The 23,884-nt window shown below is 49.0% G+C and overlaps 1 protein-coding gene across 1 annotated transcript; it reads right to left on the reverse strand.

The window, feature by feature from the left end:
* Positions 1–14,335: 14,335 nt before the first annotated feature.
* LOC100753188 (serine protease 55) lies at positions 14,336–23,618 on the reverse strand. Its single transcript, XM_027390680.2, has 5 exons — positions 23,564–23,618; positions 19,579–19,771; positions 17,692–17,939; positions 15,713–15,855; positions 14,336–14,662 (listed from the first exon to the last, which is right to left on the reverse strand). The coding sequence occupies exons 1-5, from the start codon at positions 23,616–23,618 to the stop codon at positions 14,336–14,338; spliced, it is 966 nt and encodes a 321-aa protein (XP_027246481.1).
* Between the last annotated feature and the right edge of the window lie 266 nt (positions 23,619–23,884).

Below are 23,884 nucleotides of genomic sequence, written 5' to 3' on the forward strand. Positions count from 1 at the left end.
TATTTGGCAGCAGCAGTGAGGAAAGTGACTGACAGAACTACCTACCCTGTACAGAGCCAAGGAAGTTGTGCTATTCTTCACCTCAAGAGGATGACTCCTCTCACTTCAGAACAATGCCCTCTGCCTGGCCAGGGCTCCATAGCTGCAAATTTTCCATTAAGACAGTTAAAATACAGCTCTGACATCTCACATCAGTAACTTCTCAGATCTGTCAAGAAAGCGCTTAGGTGCTCTGTGGGCCACATTATTTTTGTGATACACTGACCATGGATGCCTGTAGTCAGGGTGGTGGGCTACATTCATGTTGGTCCCCACCACTCTCTGTGGACAGACACCAGGCCAAGTTGACTCATCTGTCTGTCTATATGAGCATTTTAGATGCTCTCTGATTAGAGACATTCTCAGATTGTCAGCTGGTTTTTGATGAGGGAATGCTGTACCAGGTGGCCAGGATGTTTCCAGCTGCCCTCTGGGAACTGGAGGATGGGTTTGGTGATATGAGAAACACCATCAGGTTTACAGGGTGTGGCTGAGATGGACTTCGATATAGTCACGCTGGCTGTTGGGATGCACACTTGAGTTGATGTATCTCAGCACTCACATAGGATGGATGCTCCTTCTCAGATTCTAATCCCCTCCTCCCTGGCCCTGGTGTCATTGTCACTCAGAATTTGTGGCCACCCATCTCCAAGGTTATTCTATAGACACTGAGGGGACATCAGGTCTTGGTGTGTGTGTTGGGGGGGGGAAGGGGAGTGTCTTGTCATCAGATTGTCCCCTCCTCCACTTCTGGCCATCCCTTGTACTCTAGGACAAATTCTATGGAGCCGGAGCTACAAGGGATCAGATCATGTCCATCTCAGAGGCCCAGGAGCCTGCCAGGCATGAATGGCCTCCTGGGCTGGGGTGAGGGCAGGGGCACAGAGCAAAGGGCTAGGGTCGGTGGGGGGAAGGTTTGGCAGGATTGGCCATCCCCGGGCACTGAATGAATGGAAGTCCTGACGGAAACACCTGGTGGTAACGGAAATCCAGGACAACTTTTATTAGCCCTGTTCACAGGTCCATTCAGCCTGCATTGGGGGCTTCCTATTTCCTCTGCTGGCACTTCACACTCATTCATAACAAGAAAAGCCATTGTGCTTCTGAGTTATGGGCCCAAGATCCCCACGGGGCGGGCATTAAACACATTGGCCCTAAGACTTATTTTTAAAATTGCATTCCCGTCTGAACCCTAGCTTATTTTTTTCCTATTCTTACAATAAAAACTGTAGAAGGTGTTCTCTCAACCGTAAGAAATAACTGAAAAACAACTGCTCAGTCCTTTCTGTCTCTCATCACTGCAATCTTCTGGGCCTGTAGGCTGGCGAGAGACTCTTCTCATCACCAACTCTAGCTTCCAACACTGGCTTGACTCCCACTTGGAGAGTTGATATGGGGTTAGAGAAGTAGCCCAATGGTTTAGTTCCCAGCTATCAGATGGGGGAGTGGATCAGGTCTGGAGAGTTTCTAAGCCCCCAAATGCTGGGAATTCACTGGCGTTGCTTTTCGCTCATGTGGCCCATGGAGGGAAGCTTGCACTTGGAGAGGGCTTGAGCACACCTGCTTTCTCTCCATAGGAAGCCAGCATAACTCCAGGGGCCAACACTGCCTCACGCTCATTGGCCAGCACACCTTGGCCATAGGGCACTTTCAGGGTTCAAGGTCAGCACATGCTCAACCAGCCCCTCTCTGATGATGTATCCAGCATTGATAGCCATCAATAGAACAGTGCCTGCCACTCTCCATGGAGGGGCAGTGCCTGGAGCTGCTGAGGCTCCCGTCCACGTCCCAGATACTTCTCCCAAAGGGTGCTCTGACAGCCTTCATCTCCCACATCCTGGCTTGGTGATAGCCTTGACAATTGCTCTAACCAGCTGACAGATCATAACACATATGAGTGAACATCTGTGTGTCATAGCACATAGAACAGATAAGCAATTCATTTTTACTAGATCTCAGCATCTATTAAAGGATATTGTTTTGATGTGTCAGAATGGTAAGGGGGACTACTGAGGACTCTCCCAATGGATGTCAAGACTGCATAACAGGGAAGAAAGATGTTTAACACAAGTGTAAGCATAGTCTGGGCATACCTGCCATTGCAGATAGGGATTTAGAAGATGGAAACTTCTGGTAGACCATCTTAAGGGGACTATTGCTGAAGGTGGGCCAGAGGGGTGGGGTGAGGAGTTTGGCTATGGAGGGTGGATAGACACAACAGAAGAGAGATTGCCTATGAGCCAACCTGCCCAGATTCTGAATAAAACTGAATTCCTCAAGGACAGACTTGGAAGCCAAGGATGAGCCCAAGTCAGGAACTTGGTGTCAGGGGAGCCTGCATAAAGTTCTCCTGTGAGAGGGATTTTGCCATGTTCTACCCAAAACATGGAAACATCTTGACAAGCAAAAGCCATGGCTTTGTCTTTTGAGTAACCATGGCTCTGAGGTTGATGCCATGGAGCTGAGACTAGATCATGACTTGGTTAACTCTGATTCCAAGCCGAAGATTGAAAGAGGGCAGTACGATGCTATGGGATCCCAGGCTGTTGTGCCCCTGTCCTTGCCCTCACTTGGGAATTAGTGACAAGCACAGAAAGTAATGGAACCTGGCACTTCTTGCCACTTGACTCATCTTAGTTGCTTGTAGCTGAGGGTGAGGTACCTGGGCTTACAACAGGGCTGTTTCTGGGATACTCCTTGGGCTCAGTCCTCAGTGAGTACCTGGAGAAGTATGTGAGGGACTGGGAGGGAATGGGGACCTGCCCAATCCCCCTAGCTGCAATCAGCATTCCTGTGAGAGGGGAAGCTCTGTGGACCATAGATCCTCAACTCCTACAGGTTTCAGAACGGTTCTGGTCACCCTACTGTCTCAGTTCTAATCTGCAGTTTTGCTCGTTTTGAGTTATTAGACATGAAATAGAAAACTTATGGCAATCCCAACCACCAGCCAACCTCTGACCTCAAAGGGTTCCAGTTAAGCCAGCCAGGGGAGAAACAGCTGAACAAAGATCTGGGTTGAGGACCAGCTCTCCCTCCTTCCCTCTCTCTCTCCCTCACTCTCTCCTCTCCCTCCCCTCTCTGTGTCTGTCTACGTCTGTGTCTCTCCATCTGTCTATGTCTCCCTGTATCTGTCCACCCCTTTCCTCCTTGTGTGTCCACCTCCCTCCCTCCCTCCCTTCCTCCCATCGAGGGTATAGCTGCTCCTCCAGTGGGTCCCAGCGCCCCCCAGGCCTTGACTCTCAGCTTCTGTTCCTTCCACTGACCTTCCTGTATCCATTGCTCTGTTCTGACACCACTTTGCTATTCATAGAACCAGAGCTTCCAGAGAGGATCTCAGTGTACCCCAGTCCTCTGCTGTGGACTAACAGGGCCCCACCAGCCACACTGCATTCTAATCCTGCACCCCAGGGTTGCACCCCAGGGTCTTTAAGGAGATGGTCAGGACAAATGAGGTTATTAGGATGAGTCCAAAACAACCTGACCAGAGCCCCCATAGGGAAGGGGAAGTAGGACAGAGGGGAGGACAGAGGGGAGGACACAGGTGTAGAGAGAAGGACACCTGTACAGAAGGACAGGATATGAGGAGCAGGGGAAGACTAGCATCTCCCATGCAAGGCGAGAGGCCTCCATAGGAACCGTCCTGATGATGCTGTGGCTCAGATGTCTCACCTCAGTGCAGATTGCCCGCCGCATTCAGGACCAGGACCATGAGCAAACACGTTTCTGCCTCAAGCCTGGAGTCTGTGGCATTTATTTTGGTGGCCTGATGCAACAGCCCACCCCTGTACGTAGATGACTCAGGATGTGCCACAGCAAGAAATGGGGCTCCAGAGGGTGTGTGTGTGTGTGTGTGTGTGTGTGTGTGTGTGTGTGTGTGTAAGGAGCTTGTGATCTTCCCAAAGGCAGGGGTGTCACCCTCTCTCCACCTTGCAATGGCCCCAAAATGGAGGCAGCATGTCAGGCTTTGCCTTTGTCTCACTCCTGTTCCATACGCAAACAAACAATGACAGAGAGAGTATAAAATGTGTGCGGAGCAAAGGGGATGGTGGCTGTTGGGAGGTGTGGTGGCCAGAGCCCTTGGAGACTTTGTGGCCTACAGAGGGTGACTTTAGGGGCAGGTGAGCCATGATGTTAGCCAGCTGCACTCAGGGTCATGGCGCTGATGGTAGAAGGTGGACACCTCTAGGACAGGAAAATAGTTTTGGAGAGGTGTTGTGATTAGGAGGTCAGAATCCTTGCCAAGCTTTTGGATTTCCTGAACTAGATCTAGGGGTGCAGGGAGAGGAGGTAGAAGGTGCAAGGGCCCAGGTTGAGGGAAGACCTGCTTCTGAATACACAGGGATATGAAGGACGGAGATGGAGGGGGGCTGGAGATGGGGCTGGCTGGGGACGGAGATGGAGGGGGGCTGGACAGCCCTCTGGACAGCCCTGGTTGAGGCCAGGGCCCAGCTGAGGGAAGACCTGCTTCTGAATACACAGGGATATGAAGGACGGAGATGGAGGGGGGCTGGACAGCCCTCTGAGCCTGGAGCCCCCATGGGGAAAGAGCTGGCTTCACCTGCAGCTTGTTCAGAGGTTCTGGGACAGCAACTGGCCCCAGGGTGAATGATGAGCTCATGGGACAGGACTGGTCCTGGAGTGCATCTGGGCTCTGGCTCCATTCTGGGTTTTCTAGGCAGCTGGACTAGCCCTCAGGGTAGGTCTCAGCACCCTGGCCAACAATGCCTGGTCCCCAAGACACCTCTGGTTGATGGGAGTTCACTGTTCCTTTGAGGTACACATCTGTCTCTGATATTGGGGAGCATCCATGGGAACATAAACTGTTTCCCAGCAGCATCTTCCTGTCTTAGTTTCAAAGAATAATTCACCCCAGTGGATCTGAACCCCCATCCCCGTCCCTCATCTTTCTCTAGGCCTGACCTCCACACACTACTCATCTGTTCCGCTTTCCAAGCAACTTTCAGACATCTCCATAATAGCAGCCCCAATACTCTTCTGCTGATCTCCACTCTTCTTTGGAAGTTTGTATACGATCTAGGGGCTTCTGGGTGCCAGTCACTCTGGGCACTGTCCCAGCCTGACACTTTCCACCTGCTTCTGCAGCTCACTGGGTCTCTAGCAGTCTGCCCTTCAGTGTCTAAATTCATGATGCCTGAAGGCTTCTGTGTCAAGCCTTCCTAGAACTTGGTTCAACTGTCTGTAGTCAATTCTGGAAAGAAGGGGCTCTGTGGAGGGGAGCCCCCGTTTGTTTCCCCTCTTGTCCTTCCAAGGGTTAACAGGCCAGATAGGAAAGGAAACTGGCTCCTGGAAAGGGGAAGGATATCGTGCCTTTTATCCGGGTTACAATGCTGAAAGTGAGCCAGTTGGGGGCAGGGCTAGAAGCCAAAACCCAGCCACCCCCAAATAAAATTATGAATGGGGCAGCTCCACAACAATACGGGACATGGGACCGTGGTGGAGGAGGGGACCTCCAGTCTGTTGACAAACGGCAAGGTCAGGCCCCCTGTCCCTCATAAACAAATACTCACAATGCCGGCTTTCCTCCGGAGAAACAGGTCCTCTTCAGGACTGTCCCCTGGGTCTCAGCCTCCCCTGTCCCTCATCCTTGGGCAGTCAGTCCCTGCACACCCACTGCCACAAGCTTCCTCAGGGAAAGGCCGGCTCTTTGTGAGCCCACACTTCCTCCCCCTGTGGGAACCACTTCTGAGCTCAGGGACATCTGCCTCAAGGCATCTTTCTCAGGGGCCTAAGGTGGGAAAGAGGAGGGGGTGGGGCTGCAGGGAAGGGGACTGTGACCTGGGTCTGGGATTGTCATCACAACCTAGGGGAGAACAATGAGGGGACCCTCAGCTCCTCTAGCTGGGACTTTCCTCTCCCACCACCTCCTTTGTGTGCTCTGGGGAGGGCAGGGGATTTCTTCTCCTGCTTACTGACTTTGGTTTCCCTCTTTAAAAAATTTGCTCTTCAGAAAGTGGCCCCCTCCCTGACTTCCCTGGTCTGAGAGTCTGAAGGGGTTGTGACCATCAGCGAGGAACCAGGCAGGGCAGTGTGATGGAATTTGGGAAAGCCTTTGAGTCCTCCAAGAGGGAATGCTCTGAAGGGGGACCTTTGCATGCTGGGGTTGTCTGCTGCACACGCAGGGGCACCTACAACTCTGTGGAAGGTGTCCCAAGTCCTGAGTGAACAAATCAAACATGGCGGTACTGGTGACTATTGGAAGGGTGGGGAAAACAAGATCAAGAGCTCTGTCAGGAGGGGATTCTGTGACTCCCAGCTCCTCCCCATGCACTGCAGGAAACAAGTCCAAAGATGCCCTACCCATGTTCCTAGTGCAGACACTGTCCTCCACACTCCTGACCCATGACCAGAACAGATGCCAGATTCGGTACAATGGCTTCCAAACATCAAGGAAGCCCCAAGAAGACACTTTGATGGGACCATATCTAAGCACCAAAGTGAAGGCAGGGGTAGGTGGTAAGTGCGTGGGGACCTGCTTCAGACACTGGGGAAAGGTTCGGAGAAACTTCCCAGGGATCATCTTTGCAAATGAAGTCCATTTTATCCCATGCTAAGGCCCCCTGCTCCTACTAGCCAAGTCCCAGTGGCAGGACTCCCCAAGCCCTACAGTACAGCCCTGAGAATGCCTCCATTAATTTTGAGAGCAGCGCTCTGCATCACTATTGTGCATGGAAGTTAAAGGGGAGCTTAAGACCTAGGGCTAGGCAGTTACTCTGCAAAGTGGCTTGGAAAGTGTCTTCTAAATAGAACACGAAACTGCCACACAGCCCAGTACCAGATCTCAGACATCTATACCAGGGAGTGAAGAGTTCTAGCTCATGTAAAAACCTGTATGCAAGCACACATGACCTTATTTTTTTTGTTTTTGTTTTTTGAGACAAGGTTTTTCTGTGGCATTGGAGCCTGTCCTGGAACTAGCTCTTGTAGACCAGGCTGGTTTCGAACTCACAGAGATCTGCCTGCCTCTGCCTTCCCAGTGCTGTGACTAAAGGCGTGTGCCACCACCGCCTGGCACTCATGGCCTTATTTGTAATAGTCCCAAACTACCAACAGCTTAGATGGCTTTTAACAGGTATCTGGTTAAGCAGCCTGTAGTTTATTGAGACCATAGGTGCTGCTTGCTGATAAAACCACACAGCTACACTTCCCAAATATAAAACTTGGAGAGTCCACATGTTGTACTAGCTTCACCTTCAGGACCTACCCCTGATGCTATAGAGAGGGAAGCCATGGGAAGCAATACGAGCACTTCTGGTATGTTATTTCACAGCTTTCTGTGGTGTCATAATTAGCTTAAAATGAAAACTAACAATTGAAACTTCAAACACAGTGGGCTGGGGAGACAGGTCAGTACATAAAGTGCTTGCCCCACAAATGTGAGGACCTAAGTTTGGTCCCCATAATCCATGTAAAAAGCCAGGCATGGTGTTGTATGCTTGTAATCCCAAAACTAAGAAGGCAGAAATGGCTTATTGGCCAGACAGCCTTGTTATGGAATATTATTTTAAGATGTGTTACATTTGTTTATACTGTGGAACATTTCTTTAATGATGCAAAGTTGTGTTGCATTCTGTGTTGCATTTGTTTAGCTCTATGAAGCTGTGTTACTTTGCCTGTCTAAAACACCTGATTGGTTTAATAAAGAGCTGAATGGCCAATAGCTAGGCAGGGGAAGGGATAGGCAGGGCTGGTAGGCAGAGAGAATAAATAGGAGGAACAAGAGAAGGCGGAGGAGGACATCAGGGGCTAGACACCCAGCCAGACACAGAATAAGGAAAGAAAAGATATACAGAAATATAGGAAGGTAAAAGCCCAGAGGCAAAAGATAAACATGATAAATTAAGAAAAAGCTGGCAAGAAACAAGCCAAACTAAGGCCAGCATTCTTAGTAAGAATGAGACTCTGTGTGTGATTTATTTGGGAGCTGGGTGGTGGGCCCCCAAAGAGTAAACAGTTAAAAACCAGCTACACAGCCTGGCCCCATCTCAAGCTACAGGCCAATGAGGAGACCCTATCTCAAAAAAACAAGGTGGGAAGCACCTGAGGACCATCTCCAGAGGTTGCCCTCTGGCTTACACACACGCACACACACACACACACACACACACACACACACGCACGCACGCACGCACGCACGCACGCACGCACGCACGCGCGCACACACACACACACACACACACACACACACACACACATACACACACACACACACAACTTGTGCACCCCAAAACTCCAAGCACATTGCCTCAGAACTTGTCACCACACACATGACAGGCTAAGGCCTAGCACAGCCAGCCACTGTTGAAGTCAGGTGAAGCAGAAGCCAGAGATACCAGTTCCAGGTGATCTGGAAACACCAGACACCACCACAGCAAAGGGAGCCCGTGAGTGTGACAGCCAGTTGCTGAGGAGCAAAGTCTAAGTGCTGCAGTGAAGTGGTCTTAGGTTTTGTATCTCTGATCTGAGCAGAACCTATGGTTTCCCACATCTTCTCAGACCCAGAGAGGCCTCCTCAACCCACCCATCCCAGGAGACAGGGAGAGGTGGGATGGGCTGGCATCTGTTCCTCACTGGTTCTGTTCTCTGTGCTCCAGGGTTACACAATGTTCCGTCGAGAAACCCTGATAAGATGTGCTTCTGTGAAGCCAGTGTGGACCATGCAGGTTGCTAGAGATTGTGGCAAAGCCACACTCCCCTCTGTGTCTTTCAGAGTTGGCCTGGACACACAATCAACTTTCCAGTAATTCTGCTGTGAAGCTGGGGTAGAGACATTCTGTAGAACTTGGCAGGGGAACACAAGGTTTGCTCTCTGATGCTAGCTGCAAGTCAGCTCCATACTGGGGCTCTCTCTCTCTGGATCACATGGTAGCCCTGTTGTCTTTTTTTTTTTTTTATAGTTGTGAACCAAACCCAGGACCTCGTGCATGCTAAGCAAGCACCCTACCCCTAAGCTACAACCCCAGCTTCTATTTATTAATTTTGAGGAAGCTCCATACTGTTTCCCACAATCATTAAACAAGTCCACATTCCTGTCAACAGTGTGTGTGACTTCTTTTTCTCCACATCCTTGTCAACGCTTACAAACTCCAGTAGCCATCATTCTGGATAGACGGAAGTGTTCACGTGTGTGGTCATGATCTATTTTTTTCCTGGTGACTGGTGATGCTGAGCTTCTCAAATACACATTGGCTGGTTTTCTATCCTCTTTTGAGAATTGTATATTCAGACTTGGCTCACTTTGAAAATCAGGTAGTCTCTTTGCTATTGAACCTCCGATTGGACTTTTGCCAATGCTTTTCATGGTTTCTTCACTGGGTGCATGCTTTTCCTTGTCTTGGCTAGAGCATGTCTCTCTGTTAGAATTGGTCTGTCTGCTTGTGGTGTCTGAGCTCCCTGACTCAAACGCAGGCTTGGCATTTCCACACAGTGCATGGGGGCTAGAAGGTGGTCCTCTCCAGAGTCTCCTGACATCTCTAACTTTGTGTTTACCGATAGGACGTCTCTCTCCCTCTCTCAAGGAGTTCCATCCCAGAGGCACAGGTCAGAATTTATATCAAATAGTACCAGTTTCGCTCTTAAGGAGACCAAGAGTTTCTTCATGACCAGTGGCTCCTACTGCCCTTTTCTGCAAGACATAAGGAGTTGTCATTTGAAGTGTGGTTGTTAAGCCTCAAAGAGGTGGGCATGGCATCCAGCTATCTCCTTAGGGACCTCAATATCTTTTGAAACATTTCTCAATACCTGGTGGCCTTGTCTAACTGTTATTTGAAAGGGCAATGGTCTATTATTCATCTACCCCTTTGGGCAGGAACACCAGAAGGCAGAGGCTTCTCAAAGGTCCTACTTTGAGAAATGGTTAACACAGGGCAGCATAGTAAGGATTCTCCCTCATACTCAAGAACACTATGCCAGTAGAGGTCAATGCAGACAAGAAGACACCACTCCATCCCTCAACTCTGCTGTTCCTCATAGCTCATACCCTGGTCTTAGATGTCAGCATTGCCTGGAAGAAGTCCCTTTGTGGGACCGGGTACTCTAGCACACAGTCACAGAGTGCTTATCCTCAGGCTTCTGGGACACAGTGGCCCTCAGTAGATAGTCCGACTGCATTGCATGCACAGATGCAAGATTTTGCTGGCATTGAGTTGCCCTAAGCCGGAAACTTAGAGCCACCTTTCTGTCCTCTGCTTCTTGCTACAGGAACAAACACACGTACCATTCATCTGAGTCAATACAGCACAAGAAAGAGAGGGAAGGAGGGAGTGTGTGAGCACTTCTTAAAGCCAAGGTGTATTCCATTTCCCAGGGCAAACAAGCTGGAACGGATCAGGCAGAAGCCCCAAGTGTCCAACTGCTTCCTGTTCCTCTTGACCTTCAGCTAGGAGGCGTGACCTTTACTACTTGTTGAGCGCAGATGGCTTCTAAAGGATATCCTTCCACTGCTCTCCCAGGAGGGACAGTGTTCCAAGCCCTCCCTTTCAGGGTCTTGGGATGCATGCTCTGAAATAAGAAGACACTACCAAACAGTGACAAGGGCAAGGCCTTTAATGTGGCTGTGGGAGAAGTCAGGGCCTCTTCTGGCTGTGGGGGCCTTAGGAAGAGAAGGTCTTAGTAGGAATAACTGTGATTTAATAACGCCTTGCCTGAATGTGACAGAGATGGAACAACTGAGTCCACACCCCTACCACCTGCCTTCCCTCACTTCATACATGTTCGGGCACACATGCACGCATACACACCCACCCTCTTCTTTGAAGTACTCTGTGTGGTCACACAGACATGGGATGGAAACTGGGAAAGTGTACGGGCAGAAACTTCAATACCACATCCTCATCAGGTTAGGATCCCTGTGTTCTCATGAGACAGGCAGGAGGTGGAAGGCAGGCAGGTGGGGAAACCCTGACTCCACAGTGGGGAGCAGGGTTGGATAGCTGTGCCCAAAGAGCAAAGAGGTTCTGGTTGGGGGAGTCCTGGAAGCTACACCAGGATTCCCAACGTAAGTCCCAAGAACTACCTTAACATTTTTTTTGTTTTGTTTTTTGAACGGTTAGCTAGGACATGGTGAGTGGTTCAGCCTTTCAGAGGCTGAAGGAGCCAAGTTCAAGGTCAGAGAAAGTGACATAGTTAACACCCATCTTAAAACAAAACCAAGAAACCCCAAATCATGCACAACAAAACTAGAAAACAAACAAAAACCTAAAACCTGCAGTTAGTGACTGCCACCAAGTGGTGGTGAGCAGAGCAGCAGGAACTTATCTCCGAGGACCCCGGATCCTTCTTTGGCACCCTTGCATGTATGTGGAGGCCTTGTGTTCTCTACTCCATGCTGGCTTTATGGTGAATCTGACCTGAGAGTTCCTCTCTGAGACATGTGCCTCTGAGGATCTGGGTTGTCTGGGGGTTACTGGAGTCCGTCTCACTGCCACCAGGCTGCGGACAGGCTGCCCTGACCCCTCTATCCTGCAGGAAAGGAGTTTGCAGCTCACTGACAGTGAGCATCTGGCCGTCATGTTCCTGGCTCTAGCAAGCTAACTTTCTTTTCTACTGATCTGAGACACATTCCAAATGGGCACAGGCTCGAGGTCAAGCACATTGAGGTCAATCCAGAGGTGAAAAAGCAGGGTGCTGAGCCTGGTCCCATCAACCTGGGGCTTCTACCTCCAGGGGCAGCATCCTTCTGATAGCAGAGAGAAACTGTGCTTTAAGGATGACACCAGCTGAGCCACAGCTGGGCCACAGTGGAGCAGGGCCAGAGCTGGTTTGTGGGGTTGAGTGGAGGCTAATGCAAAGATTTCAGCAGTTACCCGGCACAGCATAGGACCTCCTATCTTCTCTCTCACTTCAAGGCTGTGTCTGTCACCTTTTGGGTATCCTGTCACTCAGAGGCCTGTTCAAGTCCACCTCATTGGGAGGAACCAAAGTTCTTCCCGAGGAGTCCTGAGCAGACTACCTGTCTTGAACCACTCTGCCATCTCGTGGCCTCATTTGGGAATGACAGCTCCTCCAGGCCATTCTCAGCTTGTTGGCTGTGAGCTCACACAGCCTGCCCTTAACTTCCCCCAGGCACCCCTCTCTTTGTTAGCTCTCCCTAAGAATCACTACCAAGAAGTTGCCCTCCCCAGGCCCAGCCTCTCTCCCCTCTTCTGTTCTGTTTCTACCTGTCATAGGCAGCGACTTTTTTGAGCTGTGTTTGTTCCCCCAGTAGCATGGAGGGCAGGCATTCTGCTCCCTGCTTCATCCAGGTGGTACGACTCAGCAAATGTTTAATGGCTGACTTGAGACCATCCAACATGCTTTCTCTAGGCATTTACTGTTTGTAACTGCAGGTAACCTTATGTCATCTTGTAGGCAGTTTTTCTGTGTATAACTCTATTCCTGCCTTACTAAAACAGCTCAACAAATAATTCATGGCAAACACTAGAAGGCTACCATTGTGAGTGAGTGTGTGTGTGTGTGTGTGTGTGTGTGTGTGTGTGTGTGTGTGTGTGTGTGTGCGTGTGTATGCACAGTCACATTTGATCTCTGCCATTGTATGATGGCAGGTTAGGAGCTAGACTTGTGTATTCCATTTTGGGGGACCTGGGGACTCAGTGAAATGAGAGACTTGTTCAAGACCAGCTCCTGGGAACACTCATGGCAGTGACTTCACACTGAGCAGCTGTCCCACACTTTCTCTCCTTGGCATCTGAGAGTTCAGGAGACCATCATCCAGACAGGTTTTGGGGGTGGTGACAATGCAGTGTGGACAGAGGAAACAATACAATGAGCCCAGGGTCTAGAAAATTATTCAATTCTCACTTAGTATTGTCCTCTTGCTGCCTTTATCAGCTGGGCAGCCAGGGCTAGTGGGCAGGGTGACACTGGCGTCAGGGTCATGATGCACCCCAAACTCTCAAATTAGGGCTTTGACTGCAAATTCACTTTTGGAAGTCTGAGCTTTCACAGTCTTCCCTCTGTCCCTGTCTGTGTCCAGATTTTCTCCTTAGCAACATGAGCCACACTAGACTCGGTCTCCTTTGGGACCTTATTTCATCTCAGTGACATGTTTAAAGACTCCTGCGTTAGTATAGAATATCTGACAAAAATCGACTTAGGGAGGGTTTATTTTGGCTCAGAGTTAAGGGTACAGTCGCCATGGCAGGACAGGCATGGTGTCAGGAGGCAGCTGGTCACACGGCATCCACAGTGAGGAAACAGATAGCAATGGATGTCGGTGTTCAACTCACTCTCCCTTTTATAACCACAGGGCTCCAGCACTTGGAGTGGTGCCACCCACATTCAGGGTGGGCCTTCCCATCTCAATTAACAATGTGAATTCCCTCACTGACCTGTTCACAGGTCTGTTTCCTAGGTTACATTGGCACCATCAGCTTGACAAGCAATATTAACCATGGCAGCCCCCATCTCCAAACACAGTCATGTTGTGAGGGACTTCGGGGGAAGGTTAGGACTTTACTATAAGACCATCAGGGGATGATTGATTTGCCCCAAAACTCCTAAAGTGAGGACTGCCTGTCTATGGCTGGACTGGCCATCAGCATATCCCCACTGAGTGGCAGGAGGGGCTCCTCAGAGGACTGACTGTAGCCTGTGGGAAGTTCAGTGGCTATCACATGCTCCAACTCGTCTGCACTAATTTAGAGTCTCTTTCTGATCCCAGACCTGTTTCTGAACCAGATAAACAGGGGATTGGGATTAAAGCCAGCAGTAAGATGTAAAAGCCATGTGACCTCGGTCAAGTCACTTCATCTCCTTGTGACTTTTTTTCCCATTTTAATAGCAAACAGACCAGGCAATTTCTGTTCTTTAGCCATTTCTAAATTCCCTTTAGTTTAATGTAAAAAAAAAAGTCTCTCTGTGTGTGTGTGTGTGTGTGTGTGTGTGTGTGTGTGTGTGTGTGTGCGCGAGCGTGTGTCAGGGGGTATGCATATGCACCATTAGTGTGCAGGAGAACAAAGAGGTGAGAAGAGAGCATTTGGTCCCCTGGAACTGGAGTTACAGGTGGTTATGAGCAGCCACATGAATACCAGGAACTAGACCTGTTTCTTCTGCAAGAGCAGCAAGTACTCTTAACTGCTGAGCCATTTCTCCAGCCTCCCAAGGTGATAGTCATTCCATCTGGCTGTATCTGCATTCAGTCTCTGAACCAGAGCTCCAGCCTCTCTTTGGGGTCTCCTCTTTCTGTGCTCACCCCAATCTCTATGATGCTGGCTCAGATTTATAGTCAGCCCCAGAATACATTCTCATATACATGCTGGGGGTTAGAGACTACATCGCTTTATTCCCAGTTGGACAAGGCTCTGAGTAACACACAGGGCAGAAGACAGGACAGGAGCCAGCTTTGAGGGTAGCCCAGTGCTGGGCATTTGGAGGATTGGTTGCGCCCTCTCATTTTCTTCTTGACAGCGGCCCTCTTAGGCTTAGCATCCAGGGGCTTCCCCTCTATCTGGGCTATTTTCTCTATCCACAGGGTATAGTTTGACAACAGGGTGTATATTCCTGGGGAGCCTCTTTTCCCACAGCTCCTGCCCCAGCTGATGATGCCCACCTGGTACCACTTATTGCCAGGCTCTGTGTTGCAGACAAGCGGTCCCCCACTGTCACCCTGTGGGCAGAGAGCACAGTACAATATTAAGTCCACTTTAAATTGCCCATTGAGGCCAGGTACAACTCATTATGGGAAGGTAACCCTTGACCTTGCCTACTCAAATAAATGTCAAATTTGGTCATCACTGACAAAGGTGATAACTGACCCCATCCTGGCCCCAGAGAGAGATTTGCTGTTATTGAGTAGCCTGTGGAGCAGAGGGTGCAGCACAAAAGGCCATCAGTGTGCAGGATCAGAGGGGGGGGGCTTGATAAGAAAGGACCTCCAGAGAGGGTATGGAAGATTGGTAGAAGGAAAAGTGAGGTTTTTCAAACCAGGTTCTGGCAAGGGCAGAGAAGAAAAGTACATGCAGAATGGGCAGGACTCAGTCAGGACAAGACTTCCACTCCCAGATTCTCCATTAAAAGGCGAGGCATGGTGGCTTAAGTTTGCAATCCCAGTGCCAGGGAGGCAGAGACAGGTGGGAAAAGTGGTGGAATCCTGTGGGCTTAGTGTCCATGAAGACCTGCAATCGTCTGTGGACTTGTTGCATGTTGACCCCTAGGTGGGCCACAACAATGCCAGGGCTACTGTACGCATAGCCTTCACCCAAATGCTCCTAAGTGTACACATAGGTTCAAGTGTACACACAGAGGCCAGAGAACAACCTCAGCTCTAGTTTCTCAGACATCGTGTTCACAACTACTATTGGTCCTTTTGTTTTGGTTTCAGTTTGTCTGTTTTGCTTGTTTTGAGATAGTCTCTCTCTAGCATGGACTTGCCTGTTAGGTTGGCTGGCCCGAGAATCCTAGGGAGTCTCGTGCCTTCTCTGTGCTGAGAATACAAGTGTATGACGCCAGGTCTGGCTTTTTTTATTTTTTTTAAACATGGGTTTGGAGGATCGAACTCAGGTCCTTATGCTTGTATGGCATGCAGTTTACTGATTGAGCCTTTTCTGGAGCCTGCACTCTAGAATCTGAATCTATTCCTAGGGGAGGGGAGACACTCTTGCAAGGGAAACACCTTCGGGCTACAGGTTGAGGGAGGGGGGCTGCTGCCCCTCATTACCTGGCAGGCATCATAGCTCTCGTTACCATATGAAGCACACAGCATGTTGGTGGTCAGCTTTGGAAATACCTTTGTGCATTCCTTCCAATCTATAATATGCATCGGTGCCTTCATCAGGTCGGTCTTCATAGATCTTTTGTCATCTGGCATAGAGAGAATGCACATTGGACAAGCCACCAGGTTGGGGGGTCTCTATGCAGACAATGGAGCTGATTTGGCCTGGAGTCAGCCTCGTAACCTCCAGTACCGGCCAAAAACACTCTCCTTCATGGTCCTCATAGACTCAGTACCCACAGCCTTCAGATAACCCACACTTGGACTTTATCATCATCTAAACTCTTCTAATTAACCCTGCCTCCTGCAAGTGTTCCTCTCATTTAGAACCTTAGTCCTCTTCTAGACTCCATCAACAGAAAACACACTAGTGAGCCTTTTCCCGAAACTCCCATCACTATTGTCCTTGTGAGCACGGCACTCCATCCCTGCTACATTTGTACCATAGTGAAAAAATTATTAGGCTTTCCAGCACTGACTGATTAGCTGGGTTGTCCTTTGAAAAGATTTAAACGTTAGAAAATTTACATGTATGTGTATGTATCTGTGTGTGCACAAACACATGAGAGAGAGAGAGAGAGGCCACAGAAGCCAGAAGAGGGCATCAGATCCCCGGGAGCTGGAGTTACAGGCAGTTATGAACCCCTCAACACAGGTGCTGAGAGCTGAGCTCAGATCCCCTGCAAGAGCAGTATGTGCCTTGCCTGCTGAGCTGTCTCTCTAGCTCCTGGCTGGAGCTTCAGGAGGTGCACTGTTTAAAGCTGAAATGTCTCTCAGAGCAGACTGGTGTTCTGAACACCTGTTTCTTAGCAGAGGCTGCTAATTTTGGAGGCTGTGGAATCTTTATGGGCGGGGCCTAGCTGGTGAAAGTAGGCCTCTAGGAGCAGGCCTTTGAGGGTGATTCTTGCTTCCTGGTTCTGTCCTGTTCTCTGCTCCCTGGCCTATTGCAGTGTGAACAGCCTCTGTCCCATGCTGACACCCCCGGGCTCAGGACTGCTATTTCTGGCCTTTCCCAAATAATTGACCAAGATCCCTGAAACCCTGAGCCAAAATAACCCTTTCTTCTCTCATGTCTCTGGAAGATATTTTGTTCCTACACAAAAATAATTAATACATAAGGGATGACCTTGGCTTCCAGTAGGAGGAATTTGCCTGAATTTCTCAACTTTCATCACAGAAATGTGTAGTTTTTTTTCTTCCCAGGATGCTTTAACCTTGTAGGTCATCATCTGCCTCCTTCCCCACTTCTAAGTCTCATTTGGAGCCAGAAGCCATGCTCTTACCTGTCTCTCTCTGCTAAGCTGCTGAGAGAAGCCAAAATCCAGGCTCAGCTCACACAAGGCATTGTCATGAGCCAGAGGCTTGCTTCAGTTTAGGCTGTGTGGTTCTTGTCTCTGTCCTCCCAACTGCTTTGCTTTTGGGGGCTTTTCTTAGGGGGGCAGTCAAGTCGGGATTTGCCCACACATTCCTGCTCCACATACGTTTCTTATTTTGACCAAATAACCGTCTAAATGTTGTAAATGATAACATTAACTTCTAAGAGTGGCTGAGCAGTGGAAGTCCAGCCTGGGGCTGGGCATCATGAAAGCCTGAAGGAATCAGGTAGGAGGCATTACTATGTGAGAACTAAGAATAGAACAGAGGGGTCTTTGAACAACTATGGTGCTCAAAATTCCATTAAATACATAGAAAAGACTATTCTGTGTGGGCTGATGACACTCAGGGACTGGTCCAGAGCTGGCATCTCAGCCACAGCATCTCTCTGGCACCCAGAAGAGGCTGAGCCAAGGCTCCCAAGAGCCCAGTGTGTGTGTGTGGAGATTTCCTCCATGGAAAGCCATTCCACTACCCTCTCTTTCTTGTCCTTTTTCCTCACTGCTTTCCCGGATCCCATAGTTCCCACGAGGCCCTGGGCAGTCACATACCTGAATTGGTTACGCCCCATCCTGCCACCCAACATTCATGCCAGCTGGGAGGGGTGGGATGGAGAGGCAGGCAGATTGGTACTGTCATGTCATTGAAATAGATGGGCGTGGCTAGCTTCAACAAGGCAATATCATTGTCCATGGTGAGTCTTTGAAAGTTTTTGTGTCGAATTATGTTGGCGACCTGTATTTCCATGGATGCGGTAGTTAAGTCACTGGATCCCGCTATGACTATCAGGTCTAATGGGCTGGTGGCACAGAAGCAGAGGGAAGGGAGAAGAAGAAAGGAAGCCTGAGTGAACAGAGAAGCCAATGAGTCTAAAAATTCTAAACCCACCGCAAGTCAGGAGGCCTTTAGGACTTGTTCTGCTGGGTCAGTTGCTTAGAACGGTTACAGATTTGAAGACTGCAGAAAGAGCATGCTATCTACCTTTCTCCTAGTTGTGACCCAATATCTGACAAGAAACTATGTAAGAAGCTTGTTTGGGCTTAGTTTAAGACATAGTCCACCAAGGCAGAGAAGGCAGGAACCTCAATTAAGAAAATGTTTCATAAGATCAGGCTATAAGCAAGCCTGTAGGGCATTTTTAAAATTATTGATAAGGAACAAGCTCATTCTGATCAGTGCCACCCTTGGCTGGTGATCTTAGGTTCTATAAGAAAGAAGGCTGAGCAAGCCATGAGGAACAAGGCAGTAAGCAGCACCCCTCCATGGCCTCTGCATCAGCTCCCCCCTCCCGATTCCAGTCCTATTTGAGTTCCTGTCCTGACTTCCTCCAGTGATGCACTATGAGTGGAAGTGTAAGCCAAATAAACCCTTTCCTCCCCAAGTTGCTTTTGGTTGTGGTGTTTCATCACAGCAATAGTAACCTTAACTAGGACCTCCCATAGGACCGATTGGCATAGAGCCAAGCAGCTGTCAGAGAGGCAAGGTGGTGTTACGCTCGTCAGTAGTCACTGTTTATGTCATTAGATCCACCATGGTTTAGAAATGAGGACCAGAGTTTCATTTGGAGCTTCCAGCGGCCACAGAGAAAGAACTTCCAGAGCATAGCAACAGTCAGGAAAGATGGCCAGGGGTTTCTTAGCTATCTAATCAGTCCCAAGTCTCCTGCAAGAGCAGGAACTACATTCTTGGTTTTAGTGGGTCTGGAGACAGAACCTATGGCATCAAGCATGTCTGGCATAATGTGCCCTATTACATCTCATTCTATATCTTATTATTTTGAGACAAGGTCTCACTTAGTTGCCTCAGCTGGCCTCAAATGAGTGTTCCTCTTGTCTTGCATTTCCAGTAGCTGGGAATACAGGCTACACCTCCTCTTCCTGTAGTTTTCTGAACTTTCTAAAGGAGGTGAAGGCAAAAGCCAGAATTCCCTTCCTGACATTGTTTCCTGGGTATGCACTTGGGCAATATACATTCATCAGACCTCGGGTTCCCTATCTATGAAATAATGATTTCTTTTATGTCTTTCCAAAGGTCATTGTAAAGTCAAATGCTAGTATAGAAGAAAAGTCTAGCAAAGATCTCGGTGCACAGGTAATTGTTAGTCAATGCTAGGTGCCCACTGGGTCTAGGACAAATCATTCTCCATAAGAACCAAGAAAGGGGGCAACAGACAACCAAGGAAGTGATTTAGAATGGCCTCCTAGGAACACCTGGATGTCTTAGAGAAGTAAGGGGTCAAGCCCCTCTGGCTCTGTCAGCTGCAGGTGCCCCTAGAAGGGACAGGGGTGACCTCAGGCCAGTTGCATCAGAGTCTCCAGATTGGAGAAGGGGAGTCATTTTTTGTCTGTCTAGGGAGCAATTGCACTAGGTTACCTCTCACAGCCTGTGTGTGACTGAGTACATGCCACCCCCAGATAACCTGGACCCTCAATACTTACGAAATCTCATCAGAATAGAAGCAGTGGGCCACGGTGAGGATCCACCACTCGCTGATAATGGAGCCACCACAGAAATGATGTCCTTTTTCTTGAATGCTCACCTGCCATGGAAACTCACCCACCTCAGCCTCCTGCCCTCCTATGATCCTGGAGTATCGAATTTTGCCATCATACAGGGGTCTCACACCACATTCTGCAGGAATGGAAAACCAAAGGGAAAAACAGATCATCAGTCAACCTCTGGCAGGACAGGCTGGCTCTAACTTGGGGAGAGAAATCCCTGGGGATGTTCTGAAGCCAGGACACCAAGGCTTCCCCATTGTGATAGGAAGGAGACCATTGCATTGACACGGGGTGAAGGTGTATGCCCTGTTGACATCCTGCATGGGATCTCAGGCTGGCAGCTTTACTAAGCCTGTCTCTACCCAGTGAACCTGGAAGAAAGTAATTTCAAAAGTCAACTCCTGTGTGGTGGGCAGAGTGTGACCACCAGAGGTACATGCAGGTCTAGTAACTGTGTGACAGGACTGGCAAGTAGCTCCCCTTACAAAGTAACAGAGATTTGGGGGATGAAATTAATCTGCTGACCATCAAATGGCTGATGGCATGGTATTGTCATCATTAAGACCCCGAAGAAGATAGCGGCCCCGGTGGAGGGATGGCTCAGTAGACAAAGCTCGAACCATACAAACACAAGGCCCTATGTTAAAAAAAAAAAACAAAACCCAGGTGTGGTAGCATGGTTGTAATATCAGTGTTGGAGAGGCAAAGATAGGCATAACTCTGGGGGTTCACTGGCCAGTCAGCCTCACTCAATTGATGAATTCTAGGCCAACGAGGACACCCTGTCACAAAAAACAAGGTGGACAGTACCTGAGGAACAATACGAGTTTGTCCCTTGATCTTTACACACAGGTGCATACTCATGTGCCCTGCCCCAAACATACAAGTACACACACACACACACACACACACACACACACACACACACACACACACACACTGGAGGGAAAGTCGATGCAAAGAGAGATACTACAGTGCTGGCTCTGAGGAAGGAAACAAAGACCCAGACCAGCCATTCAATGTCAGAACACAGACTGTGGAAGTTCTCCCCCAGTGCTCACACAGGGCACGGTCTTGTCAATGCTTGCCTTCACCCTAAGATCTCCACATTGCGCTTGTATCCTAAAGACCAGTAAGAAGTTATTGGTGTGAATTAAACCACTTAGCCTGTGCTGGTGTGACAGAAGCCCTGGGTAAGGAAGAGGTACACAAGATCCCCAAGGAGTCATGAAAGTGCCAGAACCCACCAGAAGCCTTTATTATTGTCATCTGATCCATGTAGAACAATTGTGTTACTTGACAGCTGGGGACAGAGACTTAAGCTGCTGGGCTGGGAAAGAAAGCCTGGTTGGGCATTGTTGGTGCATGCCGATAATCCCAGTACTCGTGAGGAAGAGGCAGGCAGATCTCTGTGAGCCCAAGGCCAGCCTGGTCTACAGAGCTAGTTCCAGGACAGCCTCCAAAGCCACAGAGAAACCCTGTCTCGAAAAACAAAACAAAAAAATAAACTAACAAAAAAAGCAAGCAAGCAAGCCTGGAATTAGCAGAGCCTTAAACTGTGTGTAACACAGAGATATTTGCTTCAGGGCTTTTGGCCTGGACATTCTTTTTGCTCACCAAACACACTGGCAGTGCTCACCTTGTATCTGGCACTGTAGAAAGATGACCTCATATGTATTTTCATGATCACACTGAAGTAGTGCTACCCTGACACAGGTTAAGTAACTTGTCTTAGGGCACACAGCCTAGCCAGTGGCCTGACCAAAATCTAAAGCCAGGCTAGCTGTTCCTGAGCACTCTGCCAAGAATGTTTGCTCCTGGATTGCCTGCTTGCTCTTTGTTTAGGCTTCTGTAGGGGAAGCTGTAGCCAGCCCCTAAGTAGGCATGGCTACAGCTTCCCCTACAGGCTTCTAAGAACCACTCTTCAGTGAAGCCTCCTCCAACCTGGCCCCTGCCCTGGACATTCCTTGTTGTCTATGCAGCCTTAGGTGAGTCCATTGCATTCCAGTGACATCAGGTCATTGTGGAGTGCTTCTGTCTGCCACTGACCCTAGGATGCCATCTCCAAGTGGAGAGAGCAGCATTCATGGCTTGGTGATGCTGTTTTGAGGATGGGACCATACCTGTGAGAGAGGCATTCGACAACCTGAAGACTCAATCCTCTTACTGAAGGATTCTATGCTGGAACTGTCTGAAGGGGGTTATCTGCCTGTTGGAAGATGTCCCCTCCGAGAGTTCATAACAGCCACAGACAGAAGACAAGCTGCTGTTGTGGTATCTGTGTCCTGAACTGTTTCTCAGACATGAAAACGAGGCCTGTGGGGAGTTTCTAATGATGCAGGGAAGGTACTTGTGATATAAACTTGAATGAAAAGATTAGGATAGAAACCAGATTTGAGGGGTCAGTGAGATGGATCGGTGGGGAAAGTTATTATTGCCAAGCCTTTCCATCTGAGTTCCACCCCAGGGGAACTAAATGGTGTAAAGGAGGCAGCTGATTCCTACAGCTGCCTTCTGACTTCCACATGTGTGCTATGAGATGACACACACACACACACACACACACACTAAAACGTAGTAACTTAAAAAAAAACATTTGAACCTTGTGTGGTTTATCTTGTTAAAAATATGTATGTGAGAAGGAAAACGAAAGAAATGTGTATGTGTATGTATAGGAGCCGATATATCAAATAACCCCAGAGAGAGACTTGAATGACTGGTGAGTGTATGCTCCAGTCCCCTCTCTCTGATACAGCTACAGAAATTGCTAGGGGCCTAGGTTCTGGGCAGACAGCAGAGGCTGGTTTGTGATGTCCTTATCCAGTGAGTAGAGGGAACGCTATTTAGCCTTGTTTATCTCCCTTCTTCTCATCCTTAGAATGGGCATGAAGCCCTTCATCCCATTAGGCTAGCCTAGGGATCAAATGTGATGATGATGTTTGTTTGAAGTGTCCCTCAAAGTGCCTGGCATAGAGCAAAATCCTCAAGCCACAGTTGACTCAGGACTTCTCAGAGCCATTTTGCACCAAAGTCCCCATGGGACTGGCAGATAAATTTCACTCTCCACATCCTTGGCCCTGAGAACACTCCACAATGCCAACATGGAAGCAGCCAGAACACCATGGGGAGTCATTTGAGTGACTCAGAGTCTTTTCTTTTTGAACTCCACAGGGACCAGTTCTGCTAATGTTGTCCCTATGCCCTATTCCATGGAGTGTCCCCAGGCCACACTGAAGGCTGGGGAGACAGGTTGGCCCTGATCAGAGGTAGTGTCAAGAGAACTGGAAGGGTGTCTGGGTATTGCTCAGACTGTTGCATGTCAATGCTGTGTTCCTGCAGAGTGACTATGGACTAATTTCCACCCACCCCCAAAGTTGTAAAATAAAGCTGGATTGTATAAGAGGAGAATGGGGCTTAGGCAGTAGAGTGCGTTCATCACTCTTGGATTTCTCATTGTAGGTGTGATAAGACCAACTGTGCCAAGTTCCCATCTCCTTGCCTTCCCACCAGTGATGAACTGTAAGCTTGAACTGTGAACCAGAATATGCCTTTTCCATTAAGTGCTTTTGTCAGAGTATTTTATCACAGAAATGGGGAGAAAAAATTAAGTCACTTGGTTACTTCCTAGCCAAGCTCTGGGCACTTCCTCACTCATTGGTATTGGTGAGGTAGAATTTTAACTTTCCAAGTCAAAACTCCAAGATAAGACAGGTAGCCCCTAAGAGGAATGGGTAAGGGGTCTGTGCTCTTGGAGGTGACCTCCTGGTGGCCTGTTAGCTAACTCATGGGTCATGTCTGCTATCTCCTTTGTCCTTAATGCTCACCACATATCAATAGGATGAAGGGAGGCAAGGAGAGCAGGTATCCTGGCTGCCCCTGCTTGGGTCAGTGGCTCTGGCCAGAGGGAGAGAAGTCCACGTACCAATATTTGCTCCCAGGGTGTGGGCAACGAGCAGCAGAATGGAAGGCAGGATCATGGCCCTGGCTGTGCTGTGTGCTGGAGGTTAGGAGGCTAGGGTGAGTCATTGGTGCCAGCTGTCTGCTTAGATTCCTTAAGTTAGCCAGGCTATCGATGTCATAATGGCTGTGTTAAGAGCTCACACGAAGTCATGAAGACTCCTCTTAAGTCAGTTTCTGTGATGCTTCACCCAGGACTTCATCCTTGATAACTTTCTCCTTGGAATTTCTCTGGCTTAACTCTTTATCACCTAGCCTTTTTTGGACACTTAGGTTTTTCTTTGCC

The sequence above is a fragment of the Cricetulus griseus genome (assembly GCF_003668045.3).
Source record: "Cricetulus griseus strain 17A/GY chromosome 1 unlocalized genomic scaffold, alternate assembly CriGri-PICRH-1.0 chr1_1, whole genome shotgun sequence".
Lineage (NCBI taxonomy): Eukaryota > Metazoa > Chordata > Mammalia > Rodentia > Cricetidae > Cricetulus > Cricetulus griseus.